Raw genomic sequence first — 20,286 nt, forward strand, 5'->3', positions numbered from 1 at the left:
TTTAAAAAAAAATTGCCTTGACAAATATTATTGTATTATCTGTAAGTTCCCTGCATTTGTCACAATAGAAGTAATCACCAATAATAGGATTCTCTACCCCATGAACATGGATCAGTAAGTCACCACTACAATGTTGTCATCCTGTCTGTAGCCCAACTTCCTTGAAGCATGGCTCAATAAAGGGAGAGCAGGATGCCCAAATTAACTCCAGTGCCTTTCCTGTTATCTATTTCAAAATGCAATTTCAGATCCCAATTAATCTAGGAGGAGAAGAGAGGGAGGCAGGTCACTCAGAAAGTTTAGCCACGAAATTCCAGACCTTTGGGCCTGGCTGGTGCGAAGGGAATGGAGGGATGCAAAAAGAATTCAGAGATGAAGGAAATCCGAGAAAGGTTGGAAAGGCTACAGAGATAGGGAAAAACAAGTCACTGGAGGGACTTGAACACAAGGAAGCTCAGTTTAGGATCAAACACCAAGTTTATGAACAATCTGGTACATCTGCTCGATCTCACAATCCTCCCAACGCCCCCCCCCCCCCACCGCCACATGCCGTTTTCCCCATGAGCTTCCACACCATTTCTCACTTGGTTGCTGTTAGTGATTTGGATTGTTAGGGTGCACTCTTAGTACTTTAATTCCACAGGAACTAGGTCAAAACTACACCTGCCATGATGCTCTACCCATGTACAATTTAGCCACATAAAAGCAAAATACTCAGATGCTGGAGCTCTGAAATAAAAACAGAAAATGCTGGAAATACCCAGCAAGTCTGGCAGCATCTGCGGAGAGAGTAACAGGGTTAATATTTCAGGTCTGTGACTTTTCATCATGCTTTTTCACATCTAACATCTGTAACATCTAACAATATATAGCAGCTTGAAATGGCTCCAGGCAGAAGAATAAACCTAAGCAGGGAAAGCTCATTCAGACATTCTTAACATTAAGTAACTAATTTAAAAGGTGTATTTTTTGCTAGAATCTGGTCATTTTTCATATTTGTTGGATGTGTACACTGAGCTGAGTGACGAGGAAAATTAGGGATTGAAAATTGATTTTAGGTTCAGTTTATTAGTTACGTACTTCTGTATTTGAACAAAATCTTCGGATGACTCTGCAGTGCTTTCCCAACACTATTTGGAAGCTTGCCAAACTATCTAGTCAATAAATTTGTTTCTTTGATTGGATCTTAGATTTAACCGATTAATCAAAGCACTTGTAAAGGACAGCTAAAAGACAACCTGTATTTATATATCACCTTTTCATGTAATGCAACACCCTAAGGTGGTTCACAGCATTATAAAGCAAAATTTGACACAGAGACACATGGGATAAGGGGGAAGATAACCAAAAATTTTTCCAAGTGGTAGGTTCTAAGGAGTGTCTTAAGGGAGGAGAGAGAGGTAGAGAGAGGCCGCCTAGGGAAGGAATGCCAATGGTGGAACAATTAAAATCGAGGATACTCAAGAGGTAGAATTAGAGGAGTGAAGACATGAGGATTGTGGGGCTGGGGAAGATTATAGCAATAGGGAACGGTGAGGCCATGGAGAGATCTGAAAACAAGAAGACCATTTCAAAATCAGGGTTTTGTTTAACTGGGAGCCACTGTAGATCAGCAAGCACAGGAGTGATAAATGAAGAGGATTTGCTGCAACTAAGGACACAGGCAGCAGAATTTTGGATTACCTTAAATTTACAGAGGACAGAAAATGGGAGACTAGTCAGGATTGTTGCAATAATTAAGTTTAGAGTTAACCAAGGCATGAGTGAGGATTTCAGCAGCAGCAAATGAGCTGAAGTGGGGTAGAGTTGAGCGATGTTTCAAAGTGGAAATAGCGGTCTTAGTGATGGCACAGATATGTGGTTGGATGTGCCTGTTGAGGTCACATGACACCAAGGTTGCAAACTTTAAAGCTATCTCAACAGCATGGTTATTTGAGGAAATCGAGAATAACTGCTGCTACTTGTAGCGGCTCCTGCTAGGAGATCTGCTATCCTGGTATGTCATGCTCGTCTATCTTACGCCATCCTTGCACATCCGCTGTCGCTCATCTGCAACCACTCTGTGACATCCATCATCCAACTACGCCTTTGTCGACCCCTCTTTCTGCTGCCTTTTAGGAGAGATCGCTGTAGCTTTTCAGCTCTGATTAAATGGCTGAAATCTTGACATTTTCTTCTCTGGTTGTCACTTTTTAGAGTTCTTTTTGCTCTTGCAATTTCAAGTACCTCTCCTTTTGTCTTAAGGTATATAATGTGCTTGACTATTAACTGCCTTCTGAAATGTACCAGCAAGCCACTCAGTTTCAAGGGCTATTAGGGATCAATAACAAATGCTTGCCTTGCCAGAAATGTCTGCATTCCATGAACAAATAAATAAAAAAATAGGAATTTTTAGTTTTAAGAGGCCTTTGAATGTGACACTATTTTCTTCCACAGATCTTTACTCATTGTCCAGGTTCCTGAGGCATACAGGAAAGTGGATAGAATGCAGCACCTTATAAGTTTTTTTTTCCTTGTTACAAGCTTGAGTTTTCTTGTTAAATATCCTTCATCTTCACAAAATTACTTCTGGCTCTCTCTCCTTCTGACTTCTGCATTACAATTGCTTTTAAAACTTTGAGGAAAGTGACAGTATAGAAATGGACAAAGATACCAATCTTTTAAGTGTAAATTAATCAACAAACTTGAATATGTCATGTCCTCAGAAAATCCCAATGGTTTACTTTTGAAAAATTGGCTGTCATGTAGGCAAAAGCACAGCAGTAAGACAAATGAGTGAGAAATCTGTTTCAAGAGTATTGGTTGATAGACAGTTGTTGACTAGGATACCCCTAGAACTTCCCTCCTCATTCAAAGGATGTAATACAATATAGACAGGAACTTTTACATCCGCTTGAATAGTCCCCTGTTTAGCATCTCATCTGAAAGACAGCATCTCTGACAGTGCAGAACCCAATCTGTACTACGCTGAAGTGTCATCTTCGGTTATGTGCTCAAGTCACTGGAGTGGGACCTGACTAAGAGGCCAAATTGCTACCAGTGAGCCTTGTCTAATGCTTAAATTAGACAAGGATTTTAAAGCATTGCCCCAGTAGTATATCATTCATATTAACTATCTTCTCATTGCTCTTAATACTAGCAGGAACACAAGGGGAAAAAATTCCATTGAGATATCTATTTCCTACACGGTGATAAAATGAGCCAGTACAAATGAATACATTAGCTTTTTTTCTGAATTATTTGGAGTTATATTTTCAGAGAACCCTGGTGATCTCTGTGATGTCATAACTGTCCTCATGACATTGCAGTAGAACACACACACACTCACAAGTGCTTCATGTATCAGTGTGAATCAGCACTGTTATAAGGGATATCACTTCTTAAAAACTCATAACACTACAAATGCCTAAGTGTGCTCTCATTTGGGAACTGCGTTTGAATTATCCTTTGCTTTCTAATATATCTCAGGACGTGAAGCACATGATGACTGGTGGGCCTACCCTGAAAGAAACCAGAATCGTTTCCAGCAGCTATGGTAGCCCCTCTGAGGGAATAATTGAAGCTGAACCATACAGAGGTAATAGACTTGGTTTTATATATTTTATTTCTTTTTACAATGAATGCAATTTATTTTTCTGTTTTATATATTCAAAATAAATGCTTATTTGTTTGACATATAGATTTGAATATTCACATATTTATGTTTTGTAGTGAATTATTCTACCATCATTGGGGAGCTCCTGTAATGCAACTGAGTAGTGATGTTTCATGTGTAACTTGCTTATAAGGTGGAATGTAGGTTTTTGTAACCTTTATCATTCTGACGGCTTAAAAATAAATGCTTAGTACTTGCAATAATTGATGTTAAAATGCTTGAAGTTCCTTCTCTCCATGAAAGGGTCTTTGAAAGAGTCATGGATACTTGCCTTTTCTTCCAGTGTGTTCTGGGTCTTTCAAATTGCACAAAACAAAAAGCAGCTCTGATTTAGAAATGAAAGATGCAATAATTAGATTTCTCACCAATAATGGTCATGCCAAGTAGTTCTATGAGCTAGAATCATGAAATCATACAGCTCAAGAAACTATTAAACCTTTCGAGCTGTCCAATTAGTTCCTTTACCCTGCTTTTTATCCTAGCCCTACATATTTTTCTCCTTCAAGTATTTATCCAAATCCATTTTGAAAGTTATTATTTAATCTGTTTCTACCACCCTTTCAGGCTGAACATTCCAGATTGGATTGTAACAACTTGCTATGTGAGAAAGATCTTCATTTTGCCTCTGGTTGATCCAATTACCTTAAATTTGTGTCCTCTGCATACTAACCTTTCTGCCACTAAAAACAGTTTTTCCTTAATTACTCTATCAAAACCCTTCATGATTTTGATCACCTCTATCAGATCTCCCCTTACCGTTCTCTGCTCTAAGGAAAGCACCACCAGCTTTTCTACTTCTTCCACAGAGCTAAGTTTCAAATCCTTGCTTCCATTCTAGTAAATATCTGCTGCACCTTCTTTAAGGGAGTGGGGCCCAGAATTGGATACAATGGCCCAGATCTTCCGGTCTCCAGATCATCAGAGACCAGATGTACAACCCAAAATGCACCTCGGACCCCGCTGAAATCCCAACACACTGACTTCTTGAGAATTTCCTAGGAAGTTTGAACTTCCAATGGGCAATTTCCTTTCTCCCCAAGACCCTCCGAACAAGTCTCTGACTCAGAGTTAGAGCCAGAGACTTCAGACAGTTCCGATTTACTTACCTGGATAGGTACCCAGGAAATGTTAGACAGAAAATGTTCCACATAGCCTAACTCCTGGGTGACTATACAACTGACACCCCCCCCTCTCCCGCACGACTACCCACCATGACTCCCTGACTACACACCCTGACCATACCCCCACATCAACTAACCTCTCCCAACTTGACCCAACTATCCCCCAAGCCAACCTGATAAGCCCCAACCACCCAATTAATCCCCCAACCTGACTATCTCCCACAACCTGACTACCCACTCACCCAGGTACCCTGTCACCACCCTACATATACAGACCTGCCACCCTATCGCATTACACAACTCGCCACCCTGCCACACGACCCACTTACGCACCTACACATTCATCCACTCACCCATTCACTAGCACACTGAGAAGCTTGAGGAGCTTTAAACACTTACCAGAATACGGCAACTAGTGTTGTAAAAAGGGGTGTGGCTTCTGCGCTGATTCTCTTCGCTCCTCTCTCCATGGATTCCTGTGCCAAGGGAGTTCATCTGCATTGTGGATCAGAAGTTTGGCAGAAAAATCATATTCAAGTAAGTGGGTAGTTTTCTGTCTGATCAACGTTGGACACAGCAGTACCGACGCTGATTGGAAGATTTGGGCCAGTATTCCAGCTAGTGCCGAACCAGTGGATTTTTAGCATAACTACCTTGCTTTTGTGCTCAATGCATCAGTAAACAAGGATCCTTTAATATTCTACTGAACTTGTCCAACCATCTTCAAACATTTTTGTATGTACACCCTCTCAGTGCTCCTGCACCCCCTTTTAAATTATACAGTTTAGTTTATATTATCTCTTCTCATGTGTCTTATCAAAATGCATCACTTCACACTTCTCTATGTCAAAATGCATCTGACATGCATTGTCCAATTTCACTGGTCTATATCCTTCTGAAGCCTACTATCCTCCTCACTTTTTGCTACATTTCCGAATTTCATGTTATCTGCAAACTTTGAAGCCATACCATGTATATCCATGTCCATGTCATTAATACATATCAAAAAACCAGCATAAAAGATACATAGCTTAAAGTGGCTCAGAATGAGTCTTTCATATGGCTGCAAGTGTATCTGCCCTTTGCCTTCCTGGTGACATTTCTCTTCCTTTTAAAATGTATGGCTTCTAGTAGAATATTTGTTCTCTGAGAGGCTGCCTGTTGACAAAGTCCAGAGGGCTAGCTGGTGCTGATTTTGGTGCTATTTTAATCTGTAGTTTAATAAAAAAAAGTTGAAATTCAGGCTCATTCCCAAATCTAAATTGACCAAAAGTGGAATTGTGTGGAAATTTGTTTTGTTTAAGTAATTTGCATTATCTCATTATTGGGCTGCGTTTTGTTTGGGTTGTGAATGGTCCAAGATGCTTCAGTAGATAACAACACGTTACCAATTTAAAATCAATTTTATGAATTGAAGGTATCAAAACCTAAATTATAAATTGACGTTATATCGGAATGAGATTTAGCTCACTGTTGAGCCAGGGAAAGAAGAATCTAAATTCCACCTCTTGGGATTCATTAATTAAAATCAATTCCTTTGAGCAATTAACAGCTTTTATTTCTCCTTCCCCCTCCCCCCCCTTTCCAAATTCTGTCACTACTTTCACTGTCTTCCTTCTGGCAGAGAGTAGTCAGCTGATTGTTCCAGGGTTTCTGCTAAAGTTGCTTTTGATTTGGACACTTGCAGAAACATGAGGCAATATGTTTCCCTTCCCCCCAGTCACTTCCATCTTTTCATGACGATACAAATTATATTGGATTTACAGAGATAAGACCACATCTTATTCGACTTTGTTCTTCACTTGATATTTTAGATGGCTTTGGTGTAGAATAAACTGTAATTCATTGTGAAATGATAAATGATAACTTTGAAATTAAAAAAATCAAAAGAAGCTCTTTTAAATGGCTGCTACTCTTCCATAGCACACTGTAGTCTTCACCAACTGATATGCTGCTTGGTTCTTGGGTCGTTCTGTAATTGAGTTTGTTGTGTTGGATGTTTTGAAATGACTGACATCATTTAAATTGTGAAATTGTTCATCTTTCTGTCAATATGCATGAACAAATATTAATATTGCTGTGGTACATATTGTGCATCCTAACAACATGGTTTGCTTGGCATCAAGACCTTGATTCGTAGGATATCGTACCTAAATGGAAATTAGACTAGACAAACAGAAAAAAGATGTAATCAAAGCACAGGATGTCAGTTCCTTTCAGGATGAAAATCATAGTGTGTAATATCAAATAGTCACCATGTTTATTTAGGCTTCCTCATTGAATTGATAAGCTTTTGTGTTTTCACTGAGACTGAAAAATTTAAATCTGAAAAGCATGAGTTATAATTAGCTGTTGTGGAACCTTTTATTTTCCATTCTTTCATAACCAGCTGCACATCTTAAGCAGATGCCAATAATTTCTTTAAGTCTGGCTTTCCTAATGAAAGGTTCTACAACAGAAGGATGGGTTCACTGAACACGATGAATACCTTTTATACCACAACAAAGATTTCCCTCTTATAAGTACCTACTGCTTCATTTTTTTCAATTAATGTTTATAATGTAAATTTTATGTATTCCAATGGCAAATAAGGGCTTATAGAAAACTGTACTATTTAATTTCTTTATATAAAATAGCTTTATGTACATCTGACAGCTTTATTGACCATGGAGCTAGCCAGCATAACTTTTATGAATTGAAATGGTATTTAAACCATTTGTAACCAAATTAAAAATTACATCAGTTTCTGCCAAAAAAAATTTTGGTGTCCTTTATGCTTATATGATGGGTAATAAATGGGTTTACAGCCTGAGTCCAGTTATTTATTGGAGCCAAAGCTTCAGGATGGATTGTATCTTTCAGCTGTGTGGCTGCATTTAAGTCACACTTTGTTGACACTTCAAGAATAATTTTTTGCATACTTTGAGCCAGGTCAAGTCTCATCTTTTGCTGAACCATATTAAATCTGCACAAATAAAATGCATTACACAAAATCCTTTGAGTAAGGTGTGGATTGGGTACTTGGTTTGGGTCATGCTTTTTTGCTGGGTTTCTTTTAACTGCTGAGTTAAGGTTTAGGTTGGATTTTAATTGGCACTGAGATGCAGCTTTTTTATCCACTGGGCGTTGTCTTCGGTTATGGCAGACAATTGAGTTTCCATGGTATGTTTTAAAAAGAAAAAAAAATCTTAATGCAAAGCTGCAAATATGGAAGTGCACAGTGTGATACAAGTGGACTTAGGGCTTCATCAAATGCTAAAATGTAATGTCTGAAGCGATCAGCTGATGCAGGGGCAGAATTTTATGGCTCTGCCGTGACAGGGTCAGAAAACGTGGCGAGCTGTTCAAGTCATTGACTTCAACGGGTCCATATGATTCTGCTGGCGGGAGGGCCCTTATAATTCCGCCCTAGGTGTGCAATTCTGGGATGCTGCAACTTGGAGTTGGGAATTCCCCACATGAAAAATTGGTTTGGAGTTCTTTGGGCAACACCTGGGGAGAATGGTGTAGAGAAACACTCGTGTACCTCTTGGCAGCATATTGAGAAAGGTTGTTGGAGGCCTGGGTCAGAATGCCCCTACTTCGTTGTACTATTCTCATAGAGCTAATTGCATGTGTTAATAATGGGAATCATTTAAATTTTTAGATATAAGTTCTTGAAGTATAATTGGAAACTTGCTCTGCACAACAGTTAGTTACACTTATGTGAAATCATCTGATTAAAGGAACCAAAATATCCTCAAGCAAATTGATTTCTTTTTACTGAATTAACTTCCACAGTAAACGTGAAACTGCTGAATTTGTTCGTTTTACTTTGGAATCCAACTAACTTACTAGAATGTGGATGAAATACAGCCTTTAATGAAAATAGATTTGACTTTAAAACGTCTAAAAAGATCACATTGTGCAAGTTGATCTTTAAACACGCAAAGTTGTTGAAAGGTCAACACAGTGACTGTGGGAATCATAGTTTAAAAGTTCAGTTTGAGTGAACTGATGGAAAGTTTTCTTGCTGGTTTATATAGCCTCTTTGCTAGGGCACTGCTGATTGATACGTGGTAAACATCAGGGTAGTCATAGGTAAATTCTATGGCTGCTCGATTAAATGGCTTGATTGATTTACTTGACCTTTGGTTGTGCTAAAAATACACCAGCATCTTAAATGTTAACGTATCTGTTTTTCACTTGTGTGATTTAAATTGTAAAATGAATATACTTGATTTGTGACATTTTCTAGGAATTACATTCAAGTCTGAACAGCACTCCATGTAAAGAAACAAAAATCATTTACCATGATACTATTTGAGGTGTTTTTTGTGGAAAGGAGTATAGTTAGCATTTCAATTCTGATTTTCTCCTTCGAGTACTTTTTGTATGTAGAAGAACAGCTGACTCCCACCATTCAAAAACAGCCAGTAACCGATCAGATAATGGATAAGACTGAAAGCTATACTTCTGTTTTTTACTTTGTGTATGTTCCTTTAAATAAGAGTAACTGATTTGCTGATTGTACTCTGTCAAAATACTTTTCCAGAAGTTACATTTCACATTCAGAGGCTCTTGTAAAATAATTGGCCACCTTAATGAGATTGCTATCTCGTATTACTCTCGTGGAACATTTTGTAATACCACTGAGGACAGTGTTAACATTTCAAACTATATAGGTAACTTTGGGGTTTCTCGCACTACTGCCCACATTGATTTACAACATGTGGGCCACCTTTATGTTTATGTAATTGAGATGTCATCTCAGATTGAAGAAACCAATGCATTACTTCATAGCCCTGCAATCACCCTTCATATTCCCTACTATTCTTTAATGTAAATTTAAATTCTTTGTACATATCTACTTGTTGGTTTTGGGTCATCTTCAAAAACAGTAGCAACTCTGTGGAGGTGTGAATTGTGGTCCAAGTTTTGACCTATCATGATATTTGGAGGACTATGACATTTTCAAATAAATTTCAGTTGGCTTTCTGTAACATGTAATGTTTATTTTTACATATGAATTAACCTTTTAGCAGCTACAGAGGTCTAAAGTATGTCTGAATTGCTTATGTCCAAATCCTGTAGTTCACACTGCAGAGCAGCACTGTGAGCCCCTGTAATCTGACTAGCAAACTCAAACAGGAGGGTTGTAAAGAAAGCAACATGGTGAGAGAGTTTGTAATCTTAAAATTTCCCAGTTATGGGAACAGGAGTAGGCCATTCAGGCCCTTGAGCTTTTTCCATCACGCAGTTTGATCATGGCTGATCTGTAGCTTAATCCCATTTACTCTTTTAATTTGACAATAAACTGAATAATTATATCACTGTTATGTATGTTTTTGTTGACTGCTACATTTTACTTAGTTTATACAATCAACCAAGGAAGGCAAGCATTTGATGATAACCACTCTTAAGTGTACATCTGTACATAGGAAGCAAAAGGGCCTAGGATTGTTAGTATCTTTCATGGCTATTTAAGTACTTTTAAAATGTGATCACTGGATTTTAGGCAAATGTGGCAACAAATTTGTACACAGCAACCTCACACAAGTAGCAAATTAGTTACCAGTTAAACTGTTTTTATGGTGTTGATTTAGGGGTAATTTTGGCCAGGATGTGGGAAGAGCTCCCTGCTCTTGTTCAGTTTGACATGGAATCTTTTGCATCTACTTGAATAGGTAGATGGGTCCTCAGTTTCACATCTAATCTGAAAGATGTGCCTCTGTCAGTGCAGCATTCCCACAGTATTTCATGTGCATGGAACCCTAGGTTATGCACTGAATTCCTAGGATGAGGGCTTGAATTCACAACTTTCTAACTCCAAACCATGTGTGTTAGTACTGAATCAAGCTGACACTAGAAAATGCTTTCTGTGGTGTTGATTCCTCTCAGGTGGTTAGTTTTCCACAAACTCACTAAGTGCGTCTTTTCAATTAGACTTTAAGGGCTTGATATGTTAGAGCAGGTTTGCCCATTGGCCCTTATGCCCCTGAATTGGACCAAATTCCTATCTTCTCCAGGTGCCATAACTGAGTTGCCAACTTTGAGCTGACTGAAAGAGGCATTACAGCACGTGGCATGACCAGCCTTCTCAGAAGAGAAATTTTCTATGTTTCTGTTCTTCAGGTCTCAACTCCCTCCCATGTTTCTGTGGACATGCTGTACACCGAGCCTTTCTTGTAGCTGAGCATTATGAAAGCATTGGGAAGATTAGCTGATCGTTGATCTCATTGCCATTTGTGGGACCTTGCTGTGCACAAATTGGTTGCGGTGTTTATTTACACAACATTGACTGCACTTCAGAAGTAATTCATTGGCTCTGAGGTCCTTGGCTCATCTTAAAGCAGGACGTTGGTATACAGTTGGGAAGGAGTGAGCTTGGGAGTCGTCAACATTGGCTCCAGACCCCATGAAACCTCATGGCATCATGGGCAAGGAAACTTCCTATTGATTACCACTTCCTACCCTGAATCAGTACTCCTCCATAAACTCACCAAGCCTCCATCAACACCACCTTGGGAGCCAACAACCTCTACCACCTATAAGGACAAGGGCAGCAGTTGCATAGGAACACTACAATCTGCAAGTTACACACTATCCTGACTGGAACTATAGTGTTGTTCTTTCACTGTAGATGGGTCAAAAACTTGTAATTCCCCTTCTTAACAGAAACGTCGATATACCTACACTATATGGACTGCAGAGGTTCAAGAAGGCGGCTCATCACCACCACCTTCTCGAGCGAAATTAGAGTGGGCAATGAATTCTGACCTTGCCAACGACACTCATCCCATGAAACAGTTCTTTAAAAAGCAGCCAGCAGTAACTACCCAATAAGTTTCTTATCTCTTCTGCCCCCTGCAAAACTGCAAAGTGGTTATAATCTTAGCAAATATGCATCTGTTTGTAAATACTTTTACACAAAGTTAGACACCTGACCAGGTTGAATCCAGACTGGTGTGACTGCAGAGGAAAATTTACACTAGTATTTTTAATATTCAGTGCTGGGGAATCAATCCAGAATCAAGTATATCACCAAGCTCCTCTCTCTTCAAGTTGGTTATTAGTTCTTCCGTTTTCACCCCACTCCTCCCAAAAAGCAAAGTAATTCAGTTCTGAGGGAAATATGATATGATTTGATGTGTCTAAGAAAGGGCTGATTCCCTATTTTTGGTGTTTCTGGACATGGGCAAATTAAAACTGTTACAATCTCCATAGAGACCAATAAAGTTTAAAAAGAAATTCGAACATCCAGTTAATAGCTGAAAGAATGACATGTCAACACAACATATTAAAACTTTTACTATAACAAGTGACTGAAAGCTCTATTGATTAAACACTATTTCTTTTTTGTTGGCGACATGTACTTTATAGAAAAGAACATTCCCCTTTTATATTAACATGGCGTACTTTCTGGAATTATAGTCCTTATAACAAACCATCCACAGTTGCTCCAAGCTTCAATTGGGTTCCTCTAACCTCGCTTCGCTGAGTAGTAGCTTCGAGCGACCTGGTGCTTTCCCCACCACCAGCAGTAAAGCCTGTTCCAATGATTCTTCTTTCCTTTGGCCATGCCAGAACACATCTCCCGGAATCTGTAGAAGGCTAGATTCAGACAGCATAAAAGCAGGCCATCTACGGTGCTGCCTTGGGCTGCATTAGAGTGCTTAAGTTAGGGTTTGGTGAGAGAGGGAGTTCAATGAAGTGGGAAGGAGGTGCTCCTTTCATTTCCTACCTTTCCTCAAAAAGAAGTGGTAAGTGGGAGCTGGTGAGTAGTTCTTCTGCCATAACATTCTCTAAACTAGAGCAAGTAAAAGTAAAGGGAATAATTAAGGGTAAGTCATGGCAGGGCAGCGCGACCACGTGGAATAATGCTTCCGTGCGATGTGGGAAGTCAGGGACACTTCCAGTATCCAGGGCGACCACGTGTGCAGGAAATGTCTCCAGCTGCAGCTACTCGAAAACCAAGTTTCAGAGCTGGAGCTGTGGCTGGAGTCACTGTGGAACATCTGCAAGCATGAGATCTTCATGGATAGCACATACAGTGAGGTGGTCACACCACAGGAAATGAATGCACAGTCAGAAAGGGAGTGGATGGCCGCCAGACAAAGTAAAAGCACTAGGCAAGTAGTGCAGGAGTTCCCTGTGTCCATCTCCCTTTCTAACAGATTTTCTATTTTGGATGCTGCTGGGAGAGATGCTTTCAAGGGGAATGCAGCAAGAGCCAAGTCCATGGCACCATGAGTAACTTAGCTGCACAGTTGTGGGGGGGGGGAGATAAAAAGCATGGGAGAGCAAGAGTTATAGGGGATTCTATTGTAAGGGGACCAGATAGATGTTTCTGCAACTGCAGCTGTGACCAGGATGGTATGTTGCCTCTCTGGTGCCAGGGTCAAGGATGTCACTTAGTGGCTGCAGGACATCCTGAAGGGGGAGGGTGAACAGGCAGATGTTGTGGCCCATATCAGTACCAACGATATAGATCAAAAGAGGAATGAGGTCCTGAAAGCAGAATATAGGGAGCTAGGATATAAATTAAAAAGCAGTACCTCAAAGATAGTAATCTCAGGATTACTCCCAGTGCCATGTGCTAGCCAGATTAGGAATAGGAGAATAGATCAGATGAATGCGAGGCTGGAGAGATGGTGTAGGAGGGAGGGATTTAGATTCCTGAGGCATTGGGACCGATTCTGGGAAGATGGCACCTGTACAATTGAGCAGATTGCACCCCAGCAGGAGCAGGACCAATATCCTTGCAGGGGTATTCACTAGTACTGTGGGGGAGGGTTTAAATTAGACTAGCAGGGGGGTGGGAACCTGAGATAAAAGAGAGGGAAACAAAGATAGGACTGAAAGACATAGAAAGCAAAAGTAGAAGGCAGAGGAAACAAGAGCTAGCAGCAAATAGGGCCAAAAATAATATATAAAAATGTTAAAAGGACGAGTCTGGGGGCACTGTGTCTGAATGCATGGAATATTCACAATAAAGTAAACTAACAGCGCAGATAGATGTAAACAGGTATGATATTGCGATTACAGAGGCATGACTGCAGGGTGACCAAGGCTGGGGACTGAACATCTAAGGTACTCAATATTTCACAAGGACAGGCAAAAAGGAAAAGTAGGTGGCGTGGCATTGTGAGTTAAGGATGAAATCAGTGCACTAGCGAAGGAGGATATTGGCTTTGAAAATCTAGATGTAGCATCAGTCTGGGTGGAGCTAAGAAGCAACAATGGGCAGATTGCATTAGTGGGAGTTGTCTGTAGACCTCCAAACAGTAGTAGTAAGGTAAGGGACGGCATTAAGAGAAGGAAATTAGAGATGCATGTAATGAGGGTACTATAATAATCATGGGTGACTTTAATCAACAAGTAGACTGGGCAAACAAAATTAGCAATAATACTGTGGTGGATGAATTCCTGGCATACATACAAGATGGTTTTTTAGACCAGTACATTGAGGAACCGACTCGGGAACAGGCTATCCTAGATTTGGTATTGTGCAAATAGAAGGGGCTGATTAATAATTTTGTTGTGTGAGGTCCTTTAGGGAACAGTGACCATAACATGATAGAATTCTTCATTAGGATGGAAAGTGAAGCAGTCCGATCTGAAACTAGGGTCCTAAATCTAAACAAAGAAAACTACAAAGGTATGAGGTGTGAGTTAGCTAAGATAGATTGGGGAACTTCATTCAAAGGCATGACAGCAGATAGGCAATGGTTAATATTTAAGGAATGAATGTATGCATTGCAACAATTATACATTCCTTTTTGGCACAAAAACACAAAGGGAACAGTGGCCCAACCATGGCTAACAAGAGAAATTAAGGATAGTATTGGATCTGAAGAGGAGTCATATAAAGTTGTTAAAAAGAATAGCAAACCTGAGGATTGAGAGCAGTTTAGAGATCAGCAAAGGAGGACCAAGAGATTGATTAAGAGAGGAAAAATAAAGTATGAGAGTAAACTTGTAAGGAATATAGAAGCAGACTGGAAAAGCTCCTTTAATATGTAAAAAAAAAAGATTAGTGAAGACAAATGTAGGTCCCTTACAGTTCAAAACAAGAGAATTTATAATAGAGAACAAGGAAATGGCAGAGCAACTAAACAATACTTTAGTTCTGCCTTCACGGGGGATGACACAAATAGCTTACCAGAAACGTTAGAGAACCAAGGGTCTATTGAGGATGAAGAATTATAGGAAATTGGTATTACGAATAGAATAGTGCTGGAGAAATTAATGGGACTGAATGCTGCTAACTTCCCAGGGCCTGATAGTCTACATCCCAGGGTACTAAAGGAGGTGGCATCACTTCTCCTCTTCTTTTCTTACTTCCAGTTTCAACTTTTAGATTGCTGACTTGGTCAAGTGGAAGACTTTTCTTTCCAAGAATTTTCCTTTTGGCTTCACTGACCTGAAATTTCTCTGCAGAGTCAGATGAACTTTCAAAATCAAAAACATCCTTTTCCACAGATTTACATTTAGTACTTTCAGATTCAAGAGTCACATTGCAATGTTTGTCTGAAGTCCCTATCCCTGTGTCCTGTGCAACTACATTTTGCTTCAGTTCTGTTATCTCAGGAGGGTGGGTTTCTTTGCACTTGGTGGATGAGAAGGGGTGCATTGGTTGTCATCTTCCTAAATTCTGGAACAGTGCCAGCATTTTGGACGGTCGCAAATGTAACCCCACTATGAAAAAGGAAATATGGAGAAACAATGAGTTATAAACCGGTTAGCCCAATAAGGAAAATGCTAGGAGTCTATTGTAAAGAACGTGATAACCGGACAAGTAGAAAATATCAACAGGATTAGACAAAGTCAACACGGATTTATGAAAGGGAAATCAGGTCAGACAAACCTACTGGAGATTTTTGAGGATGTAACTAGCAGAAAAGATAAGGAAGAACCACTGAATGTAGTGTATTTGGATTTTCAGAAAGCTTTAAGTCCCACATAGGAAATTAGTGTGCAAAATTAAAGCAAATGGAATTGGGGGTAATATATTGGCATGGCTTGAGAATTGGCTAGCAGACAGGAAACAGAGTAGGAATAAATGGGTCTTTTTCAGAGTGGCAGGCAGTGACTAGTGGGGTACTGCAGGGACCTGTGCTTGGGCCCCAGCTATTCACAATATATATCAATGATTTGGATGAGGAAATCCAATGTAATATTTTCAAGTTGCTGATGATTCAAAACTTGGTGAGTGGTGAGGAGGATGTTAAGAGGCTTTAAAGCAATTTGGTTAATTGAGTGGGCAAATACATGGCAGATGCAGTATAACGTGGATAAGCATGAAGCTATCTACTTTGGTGGGAAAAACAGAATGGCAGAGTATTATTTAAATGGTGATAGATTGGGAAATGATGATGTACAAAGGGACCTGGGTGTCTTTGTACACCAATCACTGAAAGCAAGCATGCAGATATTGCAAGTAGTTAAGAAGGCAAATGGTATTTCTTGTCCATCCCTAGTTGCCCTAATTGAGAAGGTGGTGGTGAACTGCCTTACTGAACCGCTGCAGTCCATGTGATGTTGATCTACCGACCGTGCTGTTAGGAAAGGAGTTCTAGGATTTTGACCCAGCGACAGTGAAGGAACGGTGATATGTTTCCAAGTTAGGATGGTGAGTGACTTGGAGGGGAACTTCCAGGTGGTGGTGTTCCATTCTATCTGCTGCCCTTGTCCTTATAGATGGTCATGGATATCCTTCTAGATGGTATGCTAGCCTTCATTGTGAGAGTACAGGAGCAAGTATGTCTTGCTGCAACTGTACAGGGCCTTGGTGAGGCCACACCTAGAGTATTGTGTGCATTTTTGGTCTCCTGACCTATGAAACAATATACTTGCCATGGAGGGAGTGTGGTGAAAGTTCATCAAACTGATTCCTGGTATAGAAGGATTGTCGTATAAGGAGAGATTAGGTCAACCAGCCTTGTATTCACTGGAGTTTAGAAGAATGAAAGGGGATCTCATTGTAATATATAAAATTCTGTTAGGGCTGGACAGACTGGATGCAGGGATGATGTTTCCTCTGGCTGGGGAGCTGAAAACAAGGAGTCACAGTCTCAGGATATAGGGTATGCATGTAGGACTGCAATGAGGAGAAACCCCTTCACTCAGAGGACGGTGAACCTGTGGAATTCTCTACAACAGGTGGCTGTGGAGGCCAAATCACTGAATATATTTAAGAAGGAAATAGATTTCTAGACTCTAAAGGCAAGGAGGGGTATGGGGAGAGAGTGGGAGTAAGGCGTTGAGATAGAGGATCAGCCATGATCATATTGAATGGCGGAACGGGCTCGGAGGACTGAATTACCGCTCCTCCTATTTTCTATGCTTCGGGATATGTCTCTTCGACTAGAGACTGTCTCCCTCCCACATTTGGCTGTGGTAGCTTACAAAGTCAAGCAGCCTTTGCTCTCTGTTAACCACACACAATCCCTGCTGCCTAGCCGTGATATTCATTGATTTGCAGGGAAGCTTGTAACAGATCTCAAAAATTGCTTCCTCAGGGTTCTCTTCTCAATGGCAACGTGTCATGAAACTACCATATTTTTCATAATATTATTGTGGGGTATTGTAAAGTAGGCTTATGTTTATGTGTGTGTGTGCACGCAGATGATTTAATTGAATTAGAGTTTTTAGACCGAGAGTTTTGAAATTATCAAGAGTTAGGTGTAAAAAGGGCATTTAAAATGCTAATGAGTGAGCAAGGGTAAAGTCAGTAGATAGGGTGTGAATGAAATTTGCATTTTAAGATAAGTGGAAAGGTGGCTGGTTTTAAAGAAACATAGTTTTACAACTGACTGGATAAATAGGGCAAGGTTATTGCGTTTATTTTTCCCAACAGGAAAAGGTCATATTGACAACATGAAAGATTTTTATAATTTGAAAAAAATAAATTCCAAAGACATATGGGAACAATGGAATTTACAGTTTAGAGGAAGGAAATATATTTGAAGAAGGATGGAAGGTTTTATCAGGGGTGGCCGTCTAGAAGATACACCGTGTGAAACAAACTTGGGGAAACAGCCACTAGCCACTTCGCAGAAGTCTGCTGTTCCAGTAATCAAAATTGTGTTTAAAAGTCTTTGGAATTCCACTGTCAAATAATTGCTGTGGTAACCTTGCTGGATTGCCTTTCTACATTTAAAATCTATTTTGGACTTGCCGTAAAGGGGATGTGTAATTGGGAATCAGGTTAATTATGAATTTTGGAATTTGTTATAATATTAAGTAATGGTATAACTGTAAGCTTGTGTATGTGTTTTAATTCTCTTTTGCTAATAAATGTTTTCATTTAATTTTTTAAATCTCTAATGGTGTTAGTGGACTCATTACTGAATTAAATGTCAAAACCTCCTTGTAATAAATACAAATTGCAAAGCTGTTGTGATAGCATGGCCAAGTTTCCCTTATGCATTTGGTCAGCCTGGCAAATACCACCTGCCGTATCATAACAAGCGTTAAACACATTAACCTTGTATCTAGGTAGAAATGCTAATTAGCTATCTTTAATCCCAAATTCCTTTCATCTTAGAAGTAAATGCACAGTTTACAGCACAACTATTTATAGCCCCATACCTTCAACACCTTTCTTGAACTTTGGGAGACTTGACGTCTACTCATTGCAAACTCAGACTGCTGCGATTGTCTCCAATATAAATACCTTGCACCACCTACTCAATAAGCAATCTAAGCCATCCTTTGATCTCTAACAATCAAACCACCAAGGCTTACAGTTAGATAAAAACAAAAAAACTGCGGATGCTGGAAATCCAAAACAAAAACAGAATTACCTGGAAAAACTCAGCAGGTCTGGCAGCATCGGCGGAGAAGAAAAGAGTTGACGTTTCGAGTCCTCATGACCCTTCGACAAAGAGTTGACGTTTCGAGTCCTCATGACCCTTCTGTCGAAGGGTCATGAGGACTCGAAACGTCAACTCTTTTCTTCTCCGCCGATGCTGCCAGACCTGCTGAGTTTTTCCAGGTAATTCTGTTTTTGTCTTACAGTTAGATAGACGTCTGAACAAGTCACATGACCTCTTCACTAAATTTAAAGCTACAGTCTCAAAATGTAAGAATCTTAAACTTCATAATTGTAACAAAACTAAAAGCTCAAAATAAAGGTTTGTAAGCACACCATAGTAACCAAGAGGCAAGAAATTCATCATTCTAAAATGAACAGTAATGCAGATAAATAACCAAGTCCTAGTGTGGTATAACTTTCCACTCGTCCACTAATGGTGAGAGATTAAAAGCACTATCTTTGCTAAACTAGAGGAGACATTGGCTGGTAGATTACTTACTTAACTGGAGCTGGATCAATCATCCAAATCACTGAAGAAGTGGATTGTATTTTGTGCATAGAGAATCAGATGGGGAAGACAGGTGATAAAACAGGTCTAAAAGTGAGAGTAAGGAACTATCAGAAATTAAGCAAGTTATCCAAAGAATTCTTGTATACCCACAGAAATAAGCTTAAAATGTCATGCTACAAAACAATACAGTAGAGTAACTGCAAATAGCTTTTTACTCTTTGACAGGAAGCAGGCTCTGATTCTTTTGGGATATTTTGAAACTCAGCTCCACAGACTCTTCAGCAGAATACCACACAGACAGGAAAATCTTTATATCTAATCTAAAATCCCTCCACATGCACACGCAGCAATACAATCTCACCATTCAGCACATGTGATCCAATTGATAGGAATATATGTGGGGCCACAGGTAATAAATTTGCAGGTAATGCATCCCCACCATTGCAGATAGTTCCTAGCTGAAAGATAATATTAAAAACTATAAGTACTATAATTTTTTTTAAAAATCTTGGCAGTTAACACCCCAAATGAAAAACAGAGTCAGTGAGAAGTTGCATATATTTGTAGACAGAAGCAGGTTGTGAATTATTAATGCTTCCTCACTCATGAAATTAATTTCCATTTTTATCTCCTCCCCATTTTGCATTTTTCACTGACTTTACACTTGCTGATGCATATTGTGTGGTGATCATTTTTATAGAAAATTCTAAAACCTAACTTTACTGTCGCCTAACTGCTGAAACTTGATTCATTCTCCTCTCTTTTAAGAATTTATGAGAAAGTGTCAGCTTTGGCTCAGTTGGTAGCACACTCCACTTCTGAGTCACAAAGTTATGGATTCAAGATCCACTCCAGAAACTTGAGCACAAAATTGAGATTGACACTCTAGGGCAGTACTGAGGGAATGCTTCACTTTAGGAGGTGCTGTCTTTTAGATGAGGCATTAAACCGAGGTCCTGACTGCTTTTTAAGATGGACTTAAAAGATCCCATGGCACTATACTGAAGAGCTGGGGAGTTATCTTTGATATTCTAGCCAGTTTTTAACTCTCAATCAACATGACAAAAACAGATCATCTTTTTAATCACTTCACTGCTTTTGCTGCCTCATTTCCTACATTACAACAGTCACTACACTTCAAAAGTACTTAATTGGCTCTAAAGTGCTTTGCGATGTCCCAAAGTCATAGAAAGCAGAA

General features: G+C 39.6%; 1 protein-coding gene across 13 annotated transcripts in view; it reads left to right on the forward strand.

Moving 5' to 3' along the window:
- The window catches only part of arfip1 (ADP-ribosylation factor interacting protein 1 (arfaptin 1)), a 241,718-nt gene that overhangs the window by 182,660 nt on the left and 38,772 nt on the right, over positions 1-20,286 (forward strand). For all 13 annotated transcript variants that reach the window (XM_041188381.1, XM_041188390.1, XM_041188400.1 and 10 more), the window contains one exon: positions 3,469-3,577. In XM_041188381.1, coding sequence (XP_041044315.1) covers positions 3,469-3,577 — 109 coding nt within the window. The remainder of the gene's footprint in view (positions 1-3,468; positions 3,578-20,286) is intronic.

This window comes from Carcharodon carcharias, chromosome 1 (genome assembly GCF_017639515.1).
Source record: "Carcharodon carcharias isolate sCarCar2 chromosome 1, sCarCar2.pri, whole genome shotgun sequence".
Taxonomy (NCBI): Eukaryota; Metazoa; Chordata; class Chondrichthyes; order Lamniformes; family Lamnidae; genus Carcharodon; species Carcharodon carcharias.